At 37.5% G+C, this 20,341-nt stretch overlaps 1 protein-coding gene across 1 annotated transcript; it reads right to left on the reverse strand.

Moving 5' to 3' along the window:
• Positions 1-14,958: 14,958 nt before the first annotated feature.
• On the reverse strand, positions 14,959-18,190 carry LOC137721994 (sucrose transport protein-like). Its single transcript, XM_068461007.1, has 4 exons — positions 16,958-18,190; positions 15,481-15,544; positions 15,257-15,300; positions 14,959-15,144 (listed from the first exon to the last, which is right to left on the reverse strand). The coding sequence occupies exons 1-4, from the start codon at positions 18,188-18,190 to the stop codon at positions 14,959-14,961; spliced, it is 1,527 nt and encodes a 508-aa protein (XP_068317108.1).
• Positions 18,191-20,341: the final 2,151 nt, after the last annotated feature.

Here is a 20,341-nt window from a genome sequence, read left to right on the forward strand (position 1 = left end):
AATGTCTTAGTTGTGTATGCATGAGAAACATGTTACTGCTTTTCAAGTATTTAATTGTTATGGCCGTTAGATTTGTTGATCTCAAGGAGTGACAATTGGGATTCAAAGGTGAGATGACTTCTAAATATCTCCATAAATATCTTTGAATTTCTTCTTTGTCTTCTTCACACCTCAAAAGGTTTAAGCCATCAACTTTAATTCTGAAATTTCTACAGAGCCTTTCCTTAAATTTCCATCTTCAAATTGTTTTCCCCAATTCTTTGATTAAAAAATGTCTTCTTCTAGTGTTCTTTCTGCTTCCGACGCCAATTATGACTTATACTTTGACCCTCTAAAGGTAAGGCTACGTAACAAGGAGGAAGTCGGCTACATTATCCAGGCAGCCTTTGTTGGAAAGTCAATGAGATCTTATCTTTTAAGGATTGATTTACAAAAGAAACTGATTTGTAATTTATATGTAATTGATACATTAGTTAGTTTCCTTTGTTGTATAGCAAGATTGTATGGCGTCAGTTATATAAATCAAGTTCATCAAATCAATGGAAAGTATCTTGGCAGAATATTTTTCCATACGAGTTTTACATGGTATTAGAGCTAGGAAGTGGGCCCATATTGTACTGCCACGTGATGGGTGGGTCCCTTTGGCCCAGTACGATGATGGTGAGTCCCTTGGCCATGTGTGTAGGGTTTGTTCCCTTGGCTCCATGTGGTTGTTGATGTGTGGATCTCCCACGTATGATCCACTAATTGGGTCTCACGTGAGGGGGCGTGTTGAGATATCTTACATCGACCGTATCAAAGAAAAGAAAAGTTTAAATATCTTAACCCCACTCCAACTAATATCGAGGCCTTTTGTGGTAAAACATCATACCTGATGGATTGGGCAAGTGGTAACTACCAAGTTGGGGACATTATCGGTGTTGTTAGAAGTGAGCCCTCGGCCCGTCTCTTTGATAATTCTACATTATCGAAATGTCTCACATTGACCATATCAATGAGAAAATAGGAGTTTAAATATCTTAAACCCCACTCTAACTAATAACAAGGCATTTTTTGATAAAACCTAATACCTGACGAATTGGGCCGATGGTTATTATCAAGTTAAGGACAATATCGATGGTGTTGGAAGTGGGTCTTCGACCCGTCTCTCTTATAGTTGTACATGGTACCAAAGCATGTTAATCCCTAGCTCTTTGCTTCCGCCATCGATCTCCTCCTTAGAATATTGCGACTTGCTTTGAGCTATTATCCTCTTCACAATGGGCAGCAATCAGGACATCAAAGATGAAAGCAAGACTAACGTTTTTCATCCAGTTCTTCTTCGTCACTTTAATGTTTCTTGTCGTCTTCCCAAGGGTTCCTCTATGCCGAGATAAACTTATAATAAGATAACTAATCATCATACATGTTTGTCAATGTTAGTGCCTGATCTTTGTTGGATTATTGATAATGAGGCAACGGATCACATCGTCTCAACCCCGAACTTACTAAATAGGAAGATTATGAAGCCTTATATGGCGCCAATGCTTCTTCCCAGTGGAGAGAGTGCACCCATTACTTTAACAGGGACTCTATCTCTTAATTCTTACCTTTATTTACGTGATGTCCTATGTGCGCCTACCTTTCAAGTTAATCTTATGTATGTGAGTCGACTTATAGAAGGATTACAATGTTTAGTGACTTTTTTTCCTCATTGGTGTATTTTGTAGGACTTGGCTACGAGGATGACGATTGGTTTGGGTAAAGAACATAATAGACTTTACTATCTCGTGGCATTATTGTATGACAAAACACCTTTCATCCTCCGCCCAACTTGTCACCTAGCTATTTCTCCTGCTGATTTATGGCACCGTTGTTTAAGACACATCTCTTCTTCTTCCTGTTTGCAATTTTTAGCTAAGTCATCGTTGATTGTCCTTCGTAATTCAATGGTGTGTGTGATGCTTGCTATTTGGCTAAACAGACTTGCCTTCCTTTTCCCATTAATTCAATCTAAACTTCAAGACCATCTTCCCTTATTCATTGTGACATTTGGGGTCCTTATAAAATTCCTACCATGTTTGGCTATAATAGATTATTCTCATTTCACTTGGGTTTCCCTAATGCACCATAAACATGAAACACAAGGCCTACTCAAATCTTTTTTTTTCTATAAACCATACCCAATTTAATATTACTATCCAAAACATCTGTGTGGATAATGAGGGAGAGTTTGTTTTGTTGAAGATTTTTTCCTAGAACAGGGGACCATTTACCAACATACTTGTGTTTATACTCCCTAACAAAATGAGGTAGCCAAGCGCACACACAGCCATATCCTTAAAGTCGCTTAGGCTTTGCAATTTTAAGCACATCTTCCACTTCTTTTTTTTTTTTTGGGGGGGGGGGGGGGGGGGGGGGGATTGTATCTACATAGCGATTTACTTGATTAACCGTTTACCTACTTTGCTTCTTTCATAGAAAACCACCTTTGAAAAGTTGTATCATAAATTCCCCTCTTATAGCCATATGAAGGTTTTTGGGTGTCTTACCTTTGCCACTACTGTTGGTTACCCACATGGGCAAAGGGCTTACAAACTTAATGGTTTGTCCACAAAAAAAATCTTTACAACTCGTGACGTTGTGTTCCACGAAAATGTTTACCCTTTTCAAGGTTAAGATCACAGCAACACCAAACCTTTGTCCATCTCCCAATCTGTCCTTTCTACTCTTGAACCACTCCTTGATTTGGTTAGTCAACCACAAGAACTTCATGACTCATCACTACTCCACAAAACCCCCAAGAACATGAACCTTCATTCACACCACATCACGACCTAACCATTGTACCTGCATTGTTGAACATCATTCTTTTGTAGAGGCTAAATCTGATCCCCGATGGCAGCAAGCTATGCAATCTGAAATTGATGCCTTGGAATCCACCAACACATGGAGCTTTACCACTTTCCCTTCAAGGAAGCAACCCATTGGCTGCAAATGGGTATACAAAGTCAAGCATTGTTCTGACAGCTCTATTGAAAGGTATAATGCTTGTCTTGTTACCAAAGGTTTCACCCAAATCGAAGGCTTTGACTACCATGATACATTTTTTCCTACTGCAAAGATGACTATTGTTCGTTGCTTGCTTGCTTTTGCTGCTGCACATACTTGGTCACTTAATCAGCTTGATGTTAATAACGTATTCCTTTGTGTTGATCTTCATAAAGAGATTTACGTGTCTCATTCACCTGGTTTTCAATGACAGAGGAGAATGTGTTGCCTTAACAAATCATTATACAGCCTCAAGCAAGCCTCTCGCCAATGGTTTGCAAAGTTGATAGAAGCTATTCACTTTACTGGTTATGTTCAGTCTAAAGAAAACTACTCTCTCTTCACACATAAATGTGGAAAGTCTTTGACTGCCTTTTTGATTTATGTTGATGACATATTAATTACAGGTAGTGATGATAAGGACATCTCTTTTCTCAAACAGTTTCTTCACACTAGGTTTTGTATCAAAGACCTTGGGGATTTAAACCTCCTTTTGGGGATTAAGATTAAAGTCTCTCGTTCAAAGAAAGGTATATGTATTTCACAAAGGAAATATGCTTTGGATATACTCAAAGATGTTGGCTTGTAGGGACACTACTTGTCAATTTTCCAATGGAGCAAAACCTCATGCTCTCGGATTCTAGCCAAATATTCAATGATCCATCTTGATACTGAAGGTTAGTAGGATGTTTAATATATCTAATCATCACTTGACATGACATCACCTACATAGTTCACATTCTTAGTAGGTTCATGCATGAACCTTGCAAACCACATCTTGATGCATCTCTCAGGCTCTTACAGTACATTAAGACTACTCCAGGTCAAGGCTTGTATTTTTCAACAGAAAATAATCTAAAATTAAGAGTTTATAACGACTCTGATTGGGGAGACTATCAACTTACTCGGAGAGCCACTACTAGGTACTGCATTTTTATGGGAAATTCATTATATCTTGGCCGTCCAAAAGATAAAGGACGATCTCACTTTCTTTAGCCGAAGTTGAATATCGAGCCATGGTGGAGACTAGTTGTGAACTCACATGGTTGCGATACCTTTTACATGATTTGCAACTAACTCATACTGAACCTGTGACACTTTACTGTGACAACAAAGCAGCATTACACATCGCTGCTAATCTAGTTTTTCATGAGAGAACCCGACACATCAAGATGGATTGCCATTTTATTAGGGATAAGATTTAAGAAGGTTCAATTGTGACTAGTCACATTCGTTCTACACAACAGCCAGCTGATGTGTTTACAAAGGCTTTAGGGGAAGTTACTTTTAGTGGAATTTTACACAAGTTAGGAGTTCTTGACATTCATTCTCCAACTTGAGGGGGAGTGTTAGAAAGTTAATGAGATCTTACCTTATAAGGATTGATTTAGAAAAGAAACTGATATGTAATTTATATGTAATTGATACATTAGTTAGTTTTCCTTTGTTGTATTATTGTGGAAGTTTACTGAATCAACTATTTGGATCTACTGATGGAGTTAGTTTACAGGGCTTTCTTTAGGAGTCTTAAATCTTGCAATTGTCATACCACAAGTAATGCTTGCTTTCATTGCTTCAATTAAAGTTTAATTTCAACTGCCATAAGTAGTTAGACATGCATGGTAGTTAATTACTTGTTGAATTTGTAGATGGCGATGTCTGTAGTAAGCGGACCGTGGGATGCTTTGTTTGGAGGTGGCAATTTACCAGCATTTGTTGTAGGATCCATTAGCAAGTGGGGTATTGGCAATCACTATGCTACCATCTCCACCACCTGGTCTTCCTGCAGCTGTTAATAAAACTATAACAGCTGCAACCGCTGCTGCCTCCGATACATGCATTGTTTCTGATGTAGAACGAATGGCCGAGAGGATTAAAGAGGAAATAGACCGATGGAAGAGGAAATGGATACAACAAGAATTTGCAAATATGGCGTCCGAGTTCTGATTTGGGTCCATAATACCATTCTGAAAAGAGAATGACACCATGTTTCAAACACAACATTTTGCTCGTATATCGTTTAGGCTTCCAAAAATACATTTTAAATTCTATAATAAAAATCAGACTTTTCATTTGTCTTTTAATTAATTTCGTTTTGATTTTGTTTAATTCCTAAGTCCTTTCAGCTTACCCAGGGTATTTTGATTATGTTATTTAAGCCTTTGGCTTCCACTGTAATGTCATCTTTCAATCATTAATCAAACGAACTCTTTGGGATTTGATGTGAATTTAAACTAACCTAATAAATAGAATAATTCAAACCAAATTTTCTCGCAAGTGCACAAATCAGTTGTAGTAGAAATACGTAAATACAAGATCGAATCCACTGGGGTTGAATTACCAATTGAATCTTATAACTATTACTTGACGAATTAAAACAAAGATCGGGTTTGTATCGAATAAGAATTAAACAAAAATATGTTTGAAAACAAATGTAAGAAAACACTAAAGCTTTAATTCCACCACTAATTATCATACCCTAGTATCCAATTGTCAACTCATGAATTATCAAATTAATGAAAACAACTTCCATACATATGTCCGTGGTTAGGTACAGATGCTAATAATTTTCCAAAAAGATGTGAATTTTATCGTGGTTAAGCTTAAACTCAACCATTTCTACGGTCCATATATCCATGGCCTGATATACGCAATCAAGCAGAAATCCAATTAAGCACAGTGAGAAACAAATTAACTACTTATCAACTTGATCACGTCAAACAAATAGCTAATTTTCTAGAAAGCCACGCAAGCCAATATTCGTCAACGGTTAGATCAAAATATAAGTTCATGATTCTCATTCACAAAGCATTGATAGAATTCAATTCATGGTCCGAAATAAATTCATATGCATATAATTTCAATATCAAAATCCTAGGCTATGTTCAAGCACAAAGAACCAAATATCAAAATTGCAATTCAACTAGTGAATGACTATTAATTATCAAATATGAATCCATGAATCAAACAATCAAATAACTAAAGTACTCATAATTGGGGCTTCTTCTTAGCCTTAGCTAAGAGTTTAGAACCCCATGAACGATGAATTCATATTAGTTCTATGGAAAATATGCATAAAATAAAACTGAAGAAGAGAAACCAAATTGTTGCTACTCTGCTGCTGCCTTGTACCACGCAAGAAGAAGTCTAAGTCCCTCTCTACTTCTCATATCTTCCCTTTAATATATGTGCCTCCAGTCCAAGTTTGCTAAAAAATAGGAGTTCCAATCAATTTGAGATTCTTTCCTACGATATCTCCACCGTCTTATGTAATCATCTTGTCCATCTTTCTTTAATTCTTTTCATCCTTGCTTTTCTATATCAATTGTCCTTTGCACTACCTCAATTAAAAGTCATGGACTGGAATTTGGTTTTGGGCAAGTGAATTTGATTCATCCTTCTAGAATAAGTCAAAAAGCCCTCCTTCGAAAGTATTGGCTCTTGGTCCAAATAAGTAAAAATCAACCCACCTATTCATCTTCAACCTGCAAATAAAATAACAATTAATTAAATGGATGAAGCCAATGTAATTAGGAAGACTAAAATGTATAGAATGTGTCAAAACCTTGTTAAATTCCACTTTTTATCAATACACATCCTAATACTTATAAATTACAAAAGTATAGTAATTAACTCCAAATTAATCTAAACGAAACACTAACAAATATAAATAATAGGTAACAGATGTAATAAATACATGTCTATCATGATTTCTCTCAAAACTGATGGATTTCAGAATTTCGCTCTTCAAAGAATTATAATCCTTTAAGCTTCGTGTTGCGTCAATTTGTAGTGGGTTTTGATTTTTATTTCAAGTTAATTTGATCATAATTTAAATGTCAATAGCTAGAAACCAAACTATATAGCTTCATAAAAACACCAAACTAGCTACATTAATTCTGATTCTACCTAGTTAGAGTGTAGATGAATCGACATAGGCTTCATTAGCACACATTGCTGCGTCTTCTCATCTATTTTCAACTTATGCACGGTCAGACCTTTAGACTTGGTGTTTCTAGCGGCCTCTTGTAGTGTGAATATTGTTGTATGAAGCCGATATCCCAGACAACGATATGATAACTAGGAATAAAAGGGAAATAAAGGAAAATTAGAAGAAAAAATAATTCTAATATCTCATATATCATTCATAGACGGCAACAATACAATATAGTAGGAGAGTTTCTAGAAACCCTAGTGATTCAGTGCTACGTCGCAGGTAGCAATCCAAAAACTCAGAGTGATATTTTGGGAACCAAAGTTAGGATATGACAACTAAATAACAAAAATGAGAAAAAGGGTATGCTGATAATTTATCGTACCAGACAATGACATTAACTATATATTTTGTACATAAGTCTGTGTTGTTAGTTAGGGTCTCAGAAAGAATTTGTTATTAACATTCCGAAGTACGTACGTAGTTAGGCTTTCTATTGGAAGAAGCAGGACACAACTAAGGCTTAGAGGTCCAACTGCAACAAATCAATCAAGTCATATCTTTTGTTCAATGTAGAACTCTCGGCTAAAAGCTAGGGTTTTATTCAAGATATTGTTTCTAGCTTGCTTTAGCCTAGAATCAAGGGATTGTGTTTACTTGTTAGTTGGTAGTCCTTGTAGGAGTGATTTAAGGACTGATTGGAGGTTGCTTTCTAGCTGCTCATTTTCCTTACCGTCCCTTCCATATATACTTGCTTAAACCTTGTAAATGTTACTTATGAAATATACATCCAAAATTCAACATGGTATCAGAGCAGGAATTCTAAAATCCTGACTCTGAATTTTTTTTTCCGTTGCATTTTTTTTCTTCACACTACGATGGCGGAATACAGTTTCTCTGAAGCTGGAAGCTCTTTGGCTACTGCAGCAGGTTCCGACGTTGAGGTTAATCCAAACCAACGTCTCAGTTTTGTCTTGTTGAATGAATTCAACTATCTTCCATGGGCTAGAGCCATATCTCTTGCGCTGGGAGGAAGATCTAAGCTTGGATATGTCAATGGTGCTATACAGGTGCCTGCAGCCACGTCTTCTACATTTGAGTCATGGTTGTGTAAAGATCAACTAGTTATGTCCTGGCTACTTAATTCTATGGAGTGTAGAATTGCTGAAATTTTCAGTTATTCAGAGTCGTCCATGCATCTATGGAATCAAGTCAAAGAAATGTATAGGAATCAAAACAACATTTCTCATGTTTTTCAACTTAAGAAAGAGATTGCAAATCTGCAACAAGAAGGCAAGTCATTTGTTCAATATCTTGGCAGCTTGACGAGTATGTGGAACGAACTTGACGTTTATCGACCTCATACCACTGATCCTACTGTCTTAATAAAGAGAGCTGAGGAGGATAAGATCTTTCAACTCTTGGCAAGCTTAGGCCCGAAGTTTGAAGATCTTAGAAGCCACGTATTTATGAATTCCGAGCTGCCATCTTTCACAGGTATGTGCGCTATCATTCAAAGAGAAAAAGTAAGAAAGAAAGTGATGAACTTGGAGACCAAGCCAAATATGCCTGAAACTAGGGCTTCTGTTTCTAATCATAGTCGCACTGAAAAAAGGTCTTATAAAGGTAAAATGCCTGACTTGAAATGCAACTATTACGATGTTGTTGGACACACTCAAGATAAATGTTGGATTCTACATCTAGAGCTGAAGCTAAGCTACGTAAAGGATAGCAAAGGCTCCCAGAAAAGCTTGAATCATCCCTCTCACTGAGCCAATAATGCAGTTGGTTCTTTAACTGAGGGAATGATAAACTTTATAGCAAATCCTGCCCTATTAATCAACGAGTTCGCAACCTATATTCACAAGAAATGGTTGCCCAATGACTGTTTGGAAACCTCTATGTCTGAAAGAAAAAATCACACTGCTTTATTGGGAAAGTTTGCTGGATTTCTTGCAGAGACTGACTGTGTTCCACAAGGTGATATTCCAAGTATCTTAAGTTCATTCTCAACTGCTCTTAATGCTAGTTGTGTGCATGATTATTGGATTATAGATTCAGGAGCTACGGATCATATGACAAATCAACTCACCAAACTGCATGATTTTAAAACAATGTCCATTCCATCTCAAGTGTCAGTAGCTAATGGGAAAGGAGCCTCAGTTGTAGGAAAAGGAAAAATCAATCTTCTTTCAGATCACATAGAGTCAATAGTACTTTATGTTCCTTCATTTCCTTGTCAACTTTTATCTGTTGGAACCCTCACATAATCTTTAAATTGCCTAGCAATTTTCTCCCCTCGCAATGTTATTTTTCAGGATATCATCACCAAGAAGACGATTGGTGAAGCTTTCCTTTTGAATGGACTTTATTACCTAGCCAAAGATTTCAAGACTTCCAAAGTTTTTCAAGCTAGCTCCAGTATACCACAAGACCAACATCTTTGGCACCAACGGTTAGCTTACCCCTCTAAAAAAGTGATGTCCTTTTTGTTTCCAAACCTATGTAAAGACAAGATTCAATGTGATGTTTGTCACTTGTCGAAATCTGTCAGATTTCCTTTTGATTCATCCTTGTCTAAGGCTAGTAATCCTTTTAAAATCATTCATTCAGATATTTGGGGACCAGTTGTTGAGTCTTTTGATGGATATAGGTATTTTGTAACCTTTGTGGATGATTTTACAAGGATTACTTGGTTGTACCTCTTAAAGTTTAAAAGTGAATTTGCAAGTGTGTTTCAAGATTTCCATAAACTTGTTGGCACTCAATTCTCGTCCAATATTCACATATTAAGATCCGATAATGGGACTTAATATATGTCCAATAATATGTCTCAACATTTGAGCAACCATGGCATTCTTCACCAAACAAGTTGTGTCGGTACTCCCCAACAAAACAGGGTTGCCAAGAGAAAAAATCAAGACATTCTTGAGAAGACAAGAGCTCTCATGTTTCATATGCATGTACCTAAGAAGTTTTGGTCACAAGGGGTACTTACAGCTACATACCTCATCAACCGACTCCTTAGTAGAGTGCTAGGTTTCAAATCTCCTTATGAAGTGTTGAAGGAGAGGAAGATTGATCTATCTCATTTAAAGGCCCATTGGGTGTATATGTTTTGTTCACACTCAACCTACACACCGTGACAAACTTGATCCTCAAGTTGTTAAGCGTGTGTTCATGGGTTATTCATCTACACAAAAGGGTTATAAGTGTTATAATCCAGTCACTAAGAAGCTTGTAGTGTCTAGAGATGTTAGATTCGATGAGTCAACTCCTTACTTTACAAAAAAATTGGTTGATACAAATTAGGGGGAGTTCCTACATGATTTTTTTCCATTACCTCACATCCTTTCTTATCAAGAAAAAGTAGTAGGGAATGACACTCCAAGCTTACATACAGAGTCCTTATCTTAAGTTTTCGAGCCACTGCCTTCACCACAAGTTTCAACTCGGAGAAATCCCACAAGAGATCGCCATCCTTCATCTAGGCTTGTTGATTATGTTACCTAGACTACAAGATATCCCCTTGCAGATTTTGTCACTTACAAAAAATGTTCATCCTCTCATGCTACTTTTCTCAGTGCCCTAGATGCTACTCATGATCCACAAAGCTTTCAAGAAGCAAATGAGCATGATATTTGGAAAACTGCTATGAAAAATGAACTTCAAGCGCTCTATGACAATGAAACCTGGAGTGTTATTAAGCCTCCTTAAGGAAAAAAGGCAGTGGGCAGTTGTTGGGTAGTGGCTCGTGGTTTTACTCAGACATATGGAATGGATTATAAAGAGACTTTTGCTCCAGTTGCCAAGATGAACACATTGAGAGTATTGTTGTCTGTTGCAGTTAATCAATCTTGGCCTTTATATCAAATGGATGTGAAGAATGCATTTTTACATGGTGAGCTAGAAGACGAAGTGTACATGAAGTTGCCCTTAGGGCACCCTCAATCCCATGATCTAGACATGGTGTGCAAACTTCATAAATCTATCTATGGTTTAAAGCAATCTCCACAAGCATGGTATTCAAAACTTAGCTCAATGCTTGAAGAAGTTGGCTTTCACAGAAGCAATGTTGATTCCTCACTTTTTGTTCGAATTGGTTCAATAGGTAAATTGCTTATTTTGATTTATGTTGATGATCTCATCTCATAGTGATAGGTGATAATATTGAGGAAATTAATTCTCTTAAGCATACCCTCCGATTCCGATTTGCTCTCAAAGATTTAGGAACTCTCAAGTATTTTCTTGGCATTGAAATGGCTACATCTGATAAGGGACTCTTTCTAAATCAAAGGAAGCACATTCTTGGCCTTCTAAAAGATGCTAATATGGTGGATTGTAAGCCTGTTCGGGCTCCCCTTGATAGTAAACTCCAGCTCGACATGCAAAGTGATGCTCCTACCAATCTCACTGACTATCAAAAGTTAGTTGGGAAATTGATTTATCTCACAATCACGCATCCTGACATTTCCTATGCCGTGAGCATTGCCAGTCAGTTCATGCATGCTCCCACCATTGTTCATTTACGCGTTGTTAAAAGAATACTTCGTTATCTCAAAGGCTCTTTTGGTCGAGGTATATTGATGAAAAGGAATGGTAACACTGCCATCATGGGGTACACAGATGCTGATTGGGCTGGCAACACTCTTGATCGTAAGTCAACCGCTGGACTTTGCACATTTGTGGGTGGAAATTTGGTTACATGGAGAAGCAAAAAACAAAGTGTCATAGCTCGATCAAGTGCTGAAGTTGAGTATTAAGCAATGGCATCCACTGCTTGTGAGCTCATTTGGTTAAAATGTCTTCTCTCAGATTTAGGGTTTCCAAGCAATCAGCTTATGTCTTTGTTCTGTGACAATCAAACTGCTATACACATTGCTTCCAACCCATTTTTTCACGAGAAGACTAAACATATCGAGGTTGATTGTCATTATATTCGAGCACAAGTTCAATCTATGGTTATTAACACTTATTACACACGCAGTAATGATCGGTTGGCTGATATTTTTATGAAATACCTTCCCATTGCTCAATTTCAGCGTTTATTGTTCAAGCTTGGCTCAACGAACCCCCTTAATCCAGCTTGAGGAGGAGTATTGGAAGAAGCAGGAAACAACTAAGGCTTAGAGGTCCAACTACAACAAATCAATCAAGTCATATCTTTTGTTCAATGTAGAACTCTCGGCTAAAGGCTAGGGTTTTATTCAAGATATTATTTCTAGCTTGCTTTAGCCTAGAATTAAGGGATTGTATTTACTTGTTATTGTAAATAGTTGGTAGTCCTTGTAGGAGTGATTTAAGGACTGATTGGAGGTTGCTTTCCAGCTGCTCCTTTTCCTTTCCGTCCCTTCCATATATACTTGCTTAAACCTTGTAAATGTTACTTATGAAATATACATCCAAAATTCAACACTTTCTCTCTCCTTTTATTGGTTTTTTTTTTCTTTTTTTTCTTTTTTTTTTTTTTTTTACTATGGAAGTGTTTATGATGAATTTTTTAGAATGTCAACAAATTATAACCTATTTATACACAAACTATATGCACGTTGGGCCAACATTTATAACAAAAAAGAAAGTTACAATGGTTTCCTAATAACAGCATAATGGCAAAAGGGAAGACGTCTGCAATGGTTTCCTAATACAACCATTTAGAGAGTAAACTTTTTTGTGAAGACGTCTGCAAGTTGTAGTGCAAAGGGGATGAACTGAACTTTGTGACTACTAGAAGTAACCTGTTCATGGACAACTGGATGACTAATTGGACGGCGAAGTTCAGAGAGGAGACCTTGAACCCATATGGTATTAGGATAGGCAGAGGCAATGGCGCGATACTTTGCTTCTGTACTCGAAAGAGATACTACCGTTGCTTCTTGGCACTCCACAAGATAAGATTAGGTCCCAAAAATGCACAATACCCTATTGTGAACCCAGTGTCAGCCCTGAGGGGATGCAATAAGTGCCACTACACAAGGCCCCCAAATCAGAAGGGCCCCCGATTTTTCAAATTTGCATGCATTTATGTATATATAGTAGTTTGTGTAGAATATTACAAACTTAAGTCTTAGTGCAAGTGGTATTAGTACTCATCTCCATCATCTTTTCAGTTTATTTTTATTAAAAAAAATAATACGTCACCTTTCCACTTGTTGATTTGTTAAATTTGTTTGTACTATTAGAATTTATAGAAGTTCAATTGAAAATAAAATTATTTTTTTTGAACAAAAAAAAAAAAATTTCTTAGTGCTTTTTAGGGCCTCTAATTCGCTTTTGAACAGGGCCCCTAAAATCTCAGGGCCGGCCGTGTGTGAAACTTCTGGTATCAGGGCATTCTGCCCAATTAAAAAAGAACAAGCAAGTGACCGTCGAACAGGAGGGCCAACACAAAGCATTCCCTTGAGATACAAAGAATTCTTTTGACAGCTTCATGGTGAACATCACTTGGAGACCAGACAAATTGACAACATATATATGAGATATCAGGTCGGGTTATGGTGAGATATTAAAAGGGCACCAACCATCTGTCAATTGTGTAGGATCAGTGATGGGCATTACCATGAGTCGGGAAAGGGTACCTTTGGAGGCCATGGGGGGAAACAAGTTTACAGTCCAAGAGATTGTTGAGTTCGAGAAGATCTACTATGTACTTTGAGTGAGATGAATAGAATCTGTGCAGTAGTTAACATCAACAGCAAGAAAATAATGCAAACACCCAAAATCCTTGATGTCGAACTCAGCTCCCAATGTGCGAATAAATGAATGTAAAGCTGACGAATTACTGCAGTGAGAACTATGTCGTCCACATAAAGCAGTAAGGCCATAATGAGGGAATTATCTTGGTAAACAAACGTAGAATTGTCAGCTTGACTTTGAATAAAACTTGTGCGAATAAGGAAGGAACTAAACCTCTGAAACCATGCCCGGGGAAACTGCTTAAGGCCATAAATGGCCTTATGAAGTTTATACAAATGATTCGAACGAGTAGGATCAACAAACCTAGGCATATAAACTTGTTCATATTTTCTTTAGGTCTTGGCGGCGTAAGCAAGGACGTTTGGCAGCCATGAAAAAGGCGAAAAGGGCATTGGCAGTCCGCATTTTCTTTAGGTCGGATCTTGAGATGTCAATGAGGACGGCCATTAAGATTTTGTGGTAGCCACTAGTGTTAACATTTTAAATTGATGATCGGATTCGTTCATTGTATTCTTCTAGGGTTGAGGAGTGCATTTGTAAAAAAAAAAAATATCACAATAAGAGCTAAAATAACAATTAAATATGTAATTGTCGTTTCTTCGGGTAAAGTTTATTTACCCGATGAAATTTCGTTCCTTGGACAAATGTCATCGGCGAATGCTAAGTTCTAGTAGGCTGTGAAGTTATAGCTGCTAGAGAGGGTGTTTCAAAAGTTCTGCAACAATGGCAGCATATGGCCCTTGAAAGTGATGTGCACCAAGTTGTTCAAGCCATTGGTAGTCTGCATAATAGTTTTTCTGCAGTTGGCTTGATGAAAGATGATATTAAGGCTGGCCTACAGTGCTTTCTTGAATCTAGAGTATCACATGCTCGTAGATCCGCCAACGTCTGGGCCATAAATTGGCCCACATTAGCTGAAATTTTTATTTTGATTACTATTGGTTTGAGAAGCTTCTGGATTTAATCTAAGATGAGCTCTTAGATCGAATGTTTCCTTGACCGTTTTGAATAAAATTACTACCGTTTCGCCTAAAATGTTAAAAAGAAGACATTGCAAAAATATTGAAAGAAAATAAATAAAAGAAAGAAAAATTGCGACTATATCCATCTTAGCTAGGCTTGGATACATACAGTAATTGATATGCCATTAACGCATATTGGATTTTTAAAGAGAATTCGGTTCAATCACAACACCTGCTAAGATAAAGAGGGAGTAAACCAAAATGAATAAGATAGAAAAGAAAGAGTTTATTAACTATATTATATATAAGTGCGAAGCTAGAGGCCGTAGGGCAAGCAAATCAATGGAAGGCAACAACAGCAGCTCCTGCATTGTTGTTCGATGGAAGATCGGGTGGCGGAGACGGTAGCATAAAGAGAGCCAATATTCCACTTACTATGGCAGCAACCGCTCCCGCGACAAATGCCGGTAAATTACCACCACCGAACAAAGCATCCCACGGTCCACTTACGACGGACACAAACATCTGCAAGTTCAATAATTTAGTAATTAACTGTATAGTTTGATTTAAAATTTAAGCGAACATGTATTTTTTTTAACCAAAATTTACTAAAAAGATGAAACTAGGGATACATTACCTGTGGTAGGACAATTGCAAGATTTAAGACTCCCAATGAAAGCCCTGTTTAATTCAAAGATCCAAAATAGCAGAATTTAGAAAATATTGCATTCAGTAATCACCAAAACATAATGGTTTAGTTCTTAAATTTATTTATCAACAAATGCCGTCCTTTAATAAAAAAAAAAGGAATTCAGGTTTTCCAAACTTAATAGAATACGGGTAAAAATTAAGTTAATTTACCTTGGCCTGCACCAGAATCGCTGGAAAATATGGATGCCAGGGCAAAAGGAATACTGTATGTCACCTATGTAAAGATAACAACAAAAACGATGATTAGCTGACAGTTAATTAGAATAGGTCAATTTAATTAAGAACAATACTTGGCCACTCAAAAATGAGTAGGAACTCCTACTCAAAATTTTTAGTGTTTTAATCACGGAGCTTTGTGCTTGTAATTCATACTATAAATCACATTGTAAAGATCATCTCTGCAAAAAAAGAAAAAATTAAAACTAAACTTTTACAAATACCATTCATTTGTTTTTACACAGTTTGATGATTAAACGACCTTAGTTTTAATTGATTTTTTGTAGAGGTGATTTTTATAGGATGATTTATAATATGAACGGTTCTGATTATAAAACACAAGGTTCTATAAATTGTCAACCAACAATTTTGAGAAATTTTGAGTAGGAGTTCCTACTCATCTTTGAGCCAAATGTTCTTTAATTAATATTAATCCCTAAACTTAATTGTTTCAAATACAAACACATCACATATGGGTGGAATTATTTAATTGTGGAAATGGAATGCATCTCACTTTCACTTTCCCTTCAACATATCAAATGCCTTGAGGATTATGAAAACTTCTTTTGTTCTGTTTAATTTAATTGTGAGGATGAAGAAAAGTTGTTGATAAAAAGGAGTAGAATAACATGGGACGTGGGTATTGACAAAAGAAAAACATGGTAATTTTACGCAAGCACATAATTAATCAACCCCTTAAATTGTGATAAATTAATTTGTAAAAAAAAAAAAAAAAAAAAAAAAAAAAAAAAAAAAAAACAAACAAAGGAAAGTTAAGAAACAAATAAAATCTAATTGAAATTCCCAACAAAATTTTTATCGAGACTCATGTAATTGTACTCTATCCTCCATGTTTGTACGTATTTCTAATTTTCAATAAATGAATATCGTAACTGATTTAAAAAAAGTAAAAAAAGAAACAGATAAAATCTAATTGATCCCCTTAATTACAAAAAACCGCAAATTGAGGAGCTGTTCGAAGAATCAAAATGATGATACGTCAGATTTGCATGTATAATCAATTGGCACTGATAAGTTTCCTCATCCTAGTAAATGTTGCTAGTAAATGCACGGTGAAACCTTATCTGCATGCACTAAATGACCTTGGATAAAATCAAACAAAACACCTTCTGGATAATGGATAACCCTATTTGTTCTTCAAAAACCAGGCAAAAATTTTACCACCCAAAAATTGAATAGTAAAAAAACTCCGTGGTCCTAAGTGAAAATCTGTTCTAAATCCATAGCATCATTTGTCAAGCAATTTTCAGGAAATTAATAAATAAATTATCATATTGTATACACTATCAATATTTTTTCCCCTTTTGTGTAACAAAGTAATTAAGAATTTACTAAATGTATCAACAAGATTTACCAAAATTAATTGTACGTAATAATCAAGAATACTTACCGCCAGAGGAATACCAAGAACGGCGAACAGAGACAATGCACCGGCCTTGACACTGGCAGGTGGCGGCGGGGGCTCAACACCGCCGTGACCGTGTCGGCTGGCCTCAGCCAATTTAGTGATCAAAACAGTCATGGCCAAACAAACGGCGAGCAAGAAGTTGACAATGGCCCACAATCTCTTGACACCACCAACCCAACGACCGAGAAGCTCGATCCCAAGGGACATGAACCCCAAAACGACAGAGTTTAACAAGAGGCCAAGTGAACCAACCCTCACACCCAAATCGTACAGCCGCCCTTTACCGACTTGGCCGCCGTACACCTCCTTCCCCATCCAGTCAGTGTCGAACAGCAAGAACGGGAACCACGCAATCCAGTTTAGACACGTCACCAGAAGCAACACCAGCATTGGCCTCTTCAACTCCTTAAAGGCCCCAATCATTTGACCAAAAAATGGCACCTTCGAAGTGGTCGTTGACTCCTCCTCTGGCTCGTCTGGCTGAGCGACGTCGGCGGTTGTTTCCTTCACGTTGGTAAGGGCCAATACGGTGAGGATGATGAGGAGGGCGATAGAGAGGAAGAAGCAGCTCTTGAGATTAGCGCAGTACATGTCGCAGGCTTTGGTCATGGTGAAGGGGAACATTCTGTGGAGGTTGTTGTAGGCCCCAGCGGCGTAACCAAGTACGTTTCCGACAGCCATGAAGAAGGCGAAGAGGGCGTTGGCGGTCCGCATTTTCTTCGGGTCGGATCCAGAGATGTCGGCGAGGAGGGCCCTGCATGGCCCCTGCAGCATGTTGTTAGCGACGTCGAGGATCCAGAAACCGACCACGAAGATAGAGACAGCACGGGGCTTGGTGGCTTTCTCAAGGGAATCGCCGGTGAGGTGTCCGAGATCAGCAGCGTAACCGATGAGAAAGACGGCGACGGCGACGAGGGCGGAGCCGGAAGCGATGAAAGGGCGACGGCGTCCAAAGCGGGAGGTGCAACGGTCGCTGTGGTAGCCTACGATGGGCTGAACGAGCAAGCCGGAGATGGGGCCGCAGAGCCAGATGAAGGCGGCCCAGGTGTGGGGGACGCCGAGGAGCTGGACGTAGGGGGTGAGGAGGGAGAGTTGCAGTGCCCACCCGAATTGGATGCCGGCGGCAATGGAGGCGACCAGGATGATTTTTTTCAGCTGGCTCACCTGCTGCTCCAGCTCGGCCTGAGAATTTTTGTCCGCGGTTTCAACTTCCATGGCTGGGTGGCAGGACACACGCTTTCTGTCTCCGTGACTCTCTCTTTCTCTATGTCTATATATGTCGCTCTGTTGGGGAAACGGAAACCTAATCCTCACTTTTACAATAGGAAGATTGAGAGAAGTTTTAGAGAGAGTTGTGATGAGTTGTCTGGAATTTATAGAGGTGGTGGGGTGGTGGTGATGTTTGCATGGAGGAGGAGGAGGAGGAGGAGGAGGCAACTGGTGATAGATGGGGTTGGACTTTATCTGGTTGGAGTTGAATGCTATTGAGTCAGAGTCCGTCACAGTCTCTCTTCTGAGTCACAAACTTCATTGACTAATTGTTGCCAAAAGTGTAGAAAACTGCCTTTATTACTTGCTTTTATTTTCCGGGGACCGACGAACTAAACTTATTGAATTATCCAAATTAATCCAAATTGCCTTAATTACGGTCTAATATAATCCTCTTTTTCTTTACTTTCCCTTGCTATAATATATGACTTAATTATGATCTAATCTTTTTCTTCTTCCCCACTCAAATTATGACATTAACATTTCGAAAATATTATGTGCCATGGATTTTGATTGGATTCAAATGGAAAGTTAATCCGGGTAAAGAGAATATTTTGTTCACCACCCGACAGTGATGTTTATAACCTCATTTATCACTATTAAATGAATTTAAATTTTGAGATATGTATATTGAATGAATTTAAATTCAGTAATACTAAGTATGGTGTGGTTTGTGGTAAGAAAAACGCATCTGGTAAAGAAGTTGTTGCCATATTCTATATTACAAGAGTAATGCAAGGGAGACTAAATTTTATAAATTAAATGACATAAAAGTTAATGATTAGATTATTACTTAAGTGTTATTTAACGTGTTTATTTCTTTATTGGTAATACATCATTTAGTTTGCAAATACATAACATTACTTATATAAAAATAGGATAATGCTAGGGAGACCAAATGTTTAGAACAAATTTGCAAACTGAATGATGTGTCCATCAATAGGAAATAAGCATGTTAATCAACACTTAAGTAACAATTCAATCATCAACAACCATGTCATTTGGTTTATAAAATTTAGTTTAAAATTTTGATTTCCCTAGCATAACCTGTAAAATATCCAATAAGGACCAGGAACTTGATCTTGGACAAGGACGTCAATCGAAGTCATGAGAAAATAAGTGGTAGAGTCACATGAGGACCAAAAATTGTTATAAAACTCCAGCAATTTTTACATTGCATAATGAGTTATTATATAAGCAATTAGACTGAAAGCATAAATTGACACAATCTCAATACCTTAAGGTGCAATACGAAAAATTGAAACTTCGTGGCCCATGTTAAAAATAACCCAAACTTGAAAAACATAAAATTTAATTAACCCTATTGTAGGCTTATTTGATTGAATTGTATTTAGGACTAGTAAGGGATAAAGGCCGGCGGCAAGAGAGAGAGAAGAGAGAGATTTAATTGTGAGGTGTGTGTTGTATCACCCCATTGTGCCTTTATTTATAGTAGTAGGATAGGTTAAATCATTACCCTAATAGGATAATAACTACTATAGGGAATATTCCAAGATATCCCTAGATACACTAGGATTTACACAATCACATTCCTATTCTAAATATGACTGCAACACTCCCCCTTGAGTGTGGAAATACTCAAACAAAACATCGCATCAGATCTTCAGCAGTTGATGTAGAACAGTTGATGAAGTCGTCGGCACAACGAGCAAATGTGAGTCTCAAATTTAAAGAAAGTATGCATTAGTAGTAAAACTCATAAAATCTTGCTATGGTAAAACCTAAGGCAGGTGAAAACCCCTAGACTAAGGAGAAAAGTGAGAAGCATGCATAATGTCTAAAACAAACGTCAAACAAGACAAAAGTAGTGAACTCAACGGAGTATAATCATCCCAGGATGAGTGCCTCATCAAAACCTCATTAGGTAGCAAAAACTCAGTAGGAAAAATGCTCATAATTGTAAGAAAAAAGAGTACAAAGATCAAGTGAGTATACTTTAGGATACTCCCCCTGAGTTAGACGTAACTTCCAAATAATATAACTACAAGCAATTCAACTCAGATAATTTACGCATACCGATTCCTTGGACGAGTTTCTGAAAAGTAGACTTGGGCAATGACTTGGTAAAGATATAGG

The sequence above is a fragment of the Pyrus communis genome, chromosome 2 (assembly GCF_963583255.1).
Source record: "Pyrus communis chromosome 2, drPyrComm1.1, whole genome shotgun sequence".
NCBI lineage: Eukaryota > Viridiplantae > Streptophyta > Magnoliopsida > Rosales > Rosaceae > Pyrus > Pyrus communis.